The sequence below is a fragment of the Mustela putorius genome, unplaced genomic scaffold (assembly GCF_011764305.1).
Source record: "Mustela putorius furo isolate JIRA1106 unplaced genomic scaffold, ASM1176430v1.1 tig00000095_pilon_pilon_pilon, whole genome shotgun sequence".
NCBI classification, from domain to species: domain Eukaryota; kingdom Metazoa; phylum Chordata; class Mammalia; order Carnivora; family Mustelidae; genus Mustela; species Mustela putorius.
In genome coordinates, this window is record NW_025421280.1 from 30,404,944 (window position 1) to 30,410,298 (window position 5,355).

At 36.6% G+C, this 5,355-nt stretch overlaps 1 protein-coding gene across 1 annotated transcript; it reads right to left on the reverse strand.

The window, feature by feature from the left end:
- Positions 1 to 2,120: 2,120 nt before the first annotated feature.
- LOC101670649 (olfactory receptor-like protein OLF4) lies at positions 2,121 to 4,725 on the reverse strand. The gene is made up of 2 exons (XM_004781395.2): positions 4,706 to 4,725; positions 2,121 to 3,063 (listed from the first exon to the last, which is right to left on the reverse strand). Exon 2 carries the CDS (start codon positions 3,048 to 3,050, stop codon positions 2,121 to 2,123), a length of 930 nt encoding a protein of 309 aa, XP_004781452.1. The 5' UTR covers positions 3,051 to 3,063; positions 4,706 to 4,725.
- Positions 4,726 to 5,355: the final 630 nt, after the last annotated feature.

Below are 5,355 nucleotides of genomic sequence, written 5' to 3' on the forward strand. Positions count from 1 at the left end.
TCTTTGTGTGTTTCTGCACCTCTCTAGTAACCCTGCCTTGTACCCCATGTATACAAGTTCTGGCTAGTCTACTGTAGGAAGAGAAAATATGTGGATCAGAGCCCAGGTGTACAAACAATGGCCAACCTAGACCAGCCTACCATCAGCAATCCCCAACAGTGAGAATACAGCCAAGATTAGAAGAGCACTTTTAACTGAACCACAGCTTGCAGAAGCCTCATGAGGAGACCATCAGAGACCAAAATATTTCCCCAACATAGCCCCCATGCAATTTTAAAAGAAGCATTATAAGTGACTCTTAATCTCACAAAACAAACTGAGGGTTGCAGGGGGGAGGGGGTCTGGGAGAAGGGGGTGGGATTATGGACATTGGGGAGGGTATGTGCTTTGGTGAGTGCTGTGAAGTGTGTAAACCTGGTGATTCACAGACCTGTACCCCTGGGGATAAAAATATATGTTTATAAAAAATAAAAAATTTTAAAAAAAGAAGCATTATATCAAATCTTTTACATTTGGCATGGCTTGTCATGCAGCAATCACTGACTGATACAATAATCAATGTAAACAGACCTGAAGATATAAGGAATAATCTACTCCTTCTTATTTTTTATACTTATTCTGATATTTGGAAGGAGTATTCATAATGTCAAGGTTATTCACTTTTATTTCAAATAAGTGTGCTAAAAAGTGACTATCATTGAGATTTCCTTCTGGGTAACTGGTAGAGGTTGGAAATACCTGTGTGTTTTTCCAGGAAAAACTTGTGGGTCCCTCAGTCACAAATTTCATTTCCCAGAGCATTACTGGGGAGAAATACAAGGTCTTTTCTGAGTCATCCTTTAATCACAGGATTGAAGAAAGTTTAGATCATAAAAAAGGTAAAATTAATGACAGAGTGAACAAACCAATTGTTCATTCACTCACCCTATAAGTTTTATGACAACATTTTTAAAGGGGGAGAATTTATGTTTAGGACAATGTACGAAGTAATATTTGTAGGCAAGACATGAAATTTTCAATTAGAAACAGCAAAATCATCCAATTAAATAATACAGAATCTGCCATTAAATTCTTTACTCCAATTAATAGAGACTTTTAAAGATGGACACCAAATACCCCATGCTTCAATGTGTAGGTGTTCATCATCAAAAACACATTTCCTACAATAAAATATGGTGTGATAGAAAATTTTACTTCATCGTATTTCAGGTCTTCTTTTATATCAAACCCATGTTAATTTGTTTATGCAAATTTGTTTTTCTATAGATTACCCTGGGAGGCTGTTTTTCATGAGCAACTTTTGCCTTACTATTCTGTGCCAGGGATACTGTGGATGCTGAACTGACAAGGGAGCAGGATCTTAATGAGGATCACAAAGCTCCATGACTAGCTAGAAACCAAATTCATAGGTTAAATTCTCTGTTATCAAGAAGTGCATTTAAGGAGTGCCTCAGTGGCTCAGTCAGTTAAACATCTGCCTTAGGCTCTGGTCATGATTCCACATTTCTGGGATCAAGACCTGCCTGGAGGTGTCTGTTCAATGGGGGTCCTGCTTTTTTCTCCACTCCCTTGTTACTATTCTCTTTCTCTCTCAAATAAATAAAATAATTATTTGTTTGTTTGTTTGTTTTTGGAGCTTCTGAGAATACTGTGCTTTGTTTACAAGCATGTGTTCCTTCTAATGTCCTCCATGTTATTATTTATGTTCCACAGATAAAAGAAATCTTTTTAAAAAAGAGCATTTAAGGCAGACACAGTAAAAAATTGTGATCTCAGAATTTCCTCTACAATAAAATCATAAAAATTGCCTCAGTTGCCAATGTAGTTCATTTCATAAAACTAGTACAGTTCATCACTATATGAGGCAAATGGGAATCTCCAAAATGTTTCTGATTCAAGATTGGGACTAACTTTGGAAGCTAAGAAGACAAAAGGAAAATTTTTGAGTATTAGAAGGAACAGAAAGTTCAACAAAAGGACTTATTCAAATTTATAAAGATGATTTTAGACAAATTGAAACTCCAAGATATAAATAGAAGAATTAAAATCTCCTTTCATTATCTGATTAAAGAATCACTATTAAGTCTACAATCACAGGTAGTTGGTAAAAAATGGGCCTTTTATGGCTTCCCTCTGAAAAATACATTAATAGCCTCCTTTATGTCTTTGTTCCTCAGGCTATAGATGAAGGGGTTCAGCATGGGTGTGACCACAGTGTACATCACTGAGGCTACTGCACCTGAGTGGGAGTTCTGAGTAGCAGCAGAGCTAAGGTACACTCCTAAACTTGTGCAATAAAATAACAAAACAACTGAGAGGTGTGATGCACAGGTGGAAAATGCTTTATACTTGCCCTGAACTGATGAGATTCTACATACAGAGGAAACTATCTTTGCATAAGAGTAAGTGATTCCAGCCAGGGGAGCACCACCCAGAAGCAATGCTGCAAAGTACATCACCATGTTATTAAGAAAGGTATCAGAACACGCAAGTTGGATCATTTGACGCAGTTCACAGAAAAAGTGAGGGATTTCCAAGACTGTACAGAAGGACAGCTGCAGCACCATTAAGGTTTGTAACAAAGAATGCAGGGCACTCATGATCCAGGACACCAGAAGCAGTAGTGAACAGAGCCCAGGGTTCATGGTGGCAGTGTAGTGCAGGGGGTGACAGATGGCCACAAAGCGATCATAAGCCATCACAGTCAGAAGGAAGTTGTCCAAACCTGCAAAAAGTATGAAAAAGTACATCTGCATGATGCAGCTTTCATAAGTTATGGCTTTTCTCTGTGTTTGTATATTTACCAGCATCTTAGGGATGGTGGTGGAGGTGAAACAGATGTCTACAAAGGACAGGTTGGCAAGGAAGAAATACATGGGGGTGTGGAGGTGGGAGTCTGAACTGATGGCCAGGATGATGAGCAGGTTCCCAAGTATGGTGACCAGGTACATGCACAGAAACAGCCCAAAGATGAATGGTTGTAATTCTGGTTCTTCCAGAAATCCCAAAAGAAGAAACTCTGAAATTTGTGTATCATTCTCTAGTTCCATGTAGTCAACAGGACTGCAAAATAAGAGAAAACAAAATGACATAATCATGCATCATTAACCTGGGAGATACATTAATGTGTATACTCAGCATCAAGATACTAATGTTTATATTTGTGTATGGAAGACAATAAAAACACTAAAAACTAGGAATAGAAGGAAACTATCTCAGCATTAAGCTATTTATGAATAATCCACAGCAAGCATGATACTCCATGGGGATACAGTGAACATTTTCCTCTTTGATCTGGAACAAGGCATGGATGCCTGATTTCACAGCTTCTACTCAACATAACACTAGAAGTTCTAGCCAGAGCAACTGTGTGGGTTATCTGGGTGGTGGGTACTAAGGAGGGCATGTATTGCAATGAACACTGAGTGTTATATGGAAACAATGAATCATGAAACACCACATCAACAACTAATGAAGTACTATATGGCAACCAAAATACCATTTAAAAAGAAACAATAAATAGAAATAAATGTCATCCAAACTGGAAAGAAAGAATAAATTTATGTATGCAGATGATGTGATCTTCTATGTGGAGAATCCTAAAGATGCCACAGGAACACGGATAGAAATGATAAAAAATTAATTCAGCCAAGTAACTGGGTACAAAGCCAACCCTCAAAAAATCAGTTGTGGGTGCCTGGGTAGCTCAGTGGGTTAAGCCTCTGCCTTTGGCTCGGGTCATGATCTCAGAGTCCTGGGATCAAGTTCTACATCGGGCTCTCTGCTCATCAGGGAGCCTGCTTCCCTCTCTCTCTCTCTGCCTGCCTCTCTGCCTTCTTGTGATCTCTCTCTGTCAAATAAACAAATAAAATCTTTTAAAAAAATATGTTGCATTTCTACATACCAACAGTAAACAACTGAGAAGGAAATAAAATAATTACTTTTATGTGACATCCAAATGAATAAGACTATCACCTCACACTAGTTAGAATGGCTAGTATAAAAAAGAGAAGGAATAATAAGTATTGGTAAAGATGTGGAGAAAAGGGATCTCTCATGCATTGTTGGTGGGAATGAAAAATGGTATAGCCACTGCGGAAACAGTATGGAGGTTCCTCAAAAAATTAAAAGAAGAAATACCACATGATCAAGTAATTCTGCTACTGGGTATTTACCCAGTGAAGACAAACACACTAATTCAAAATTAAATATGTACCTACTGCTTTTGTACGATTGTTTACAATAGCCAAGATATTGAAGCAGACCTGGCTTCTGCTGATAGATGAATGGAAAAGAATATGTGGTATACAGATATAGATAGATATAGGTATACATATAAACAATGGAATATTACTCAATCATAACAAAGAATGAGAAAACAACAACATGGGTGGATCTAGAGGGTGCTATACTAAGTAGAATAAGTCAGATAAATAAAATATATGACTTCACTTATATGCATAACCTAAATACAGAACAAGCGAACAAACATATAGACACTTAAATACAGAGAACAAACTGGTATTTGCCAGAGGGCAGGTGGAGGGTAGATAAAGTGTATCAATGGCTACAAATGAGATCTCACTATTTGCAAATTCATGGGATAAACCTAGAGGGTGTAATGCTAAGTAAAAGAAATCAGTCAGAGAAACACAAATATATGATTTTACTTATATTAGGAATTTAAGAAACAAAACAGATGAACAAAGAAAAAAAAGAGATGAACAAAACAGTAGACTCTTCAATATAGAGAATAAACTGGTGGTTGCCAGAGGAGAGGTGAACAGGGTAATAGGTGAAATAGATGAAGGGGATTAAAATACACTTATCATGATGAACACTGATAAAGTTTAAGATTTATTGAATCACTGTATTGTACACCCGAAATTAATATAACACCACATACAGAAATTGAAAATAGATTTTAAAAAATACAAAAATTCCTCCAGAAGTCCTTAAAATGACCAATAATGACCCTAATTAATTAATTAATTAAGTGTGTGTGTGTGTGTGTGTGTGTGTGTGTGTACTTACAAATTAACTTACAGAAGTTAAAACATTTTCATTGCCAAAATATATCCATAGAATTGAATAGAGAAACAGTAATCTGTAAAATTGTTTGAAATGCTGACAACTGTAGAAAATAGGCATATAATATATGGGCATATAATAATATTGAGCAAACCAAAGTGGTAACCAAATATATGAATTTGTTCAAACTCACTAATTATTTATGAAAACAATAAGAAATCCCTTCCATACCCATCAGTCTGTCAAAAGACTTAAAGAGCTGTCACATCATTTGGGATTGGAACTTTTAAACAGGTAGCAAAGTGGTACTCTTTTTCATTTTGG

What these genes read in the sequence shown, in the direction of transcription:
- LOC101670649 (XM_004781395.2), bottom strand. Translation starts at nt 3,050, where the DNA reads ATGGAACTAGAGAATGATACACAAATTTCAGAGTTTCTTCTTTTGGGA.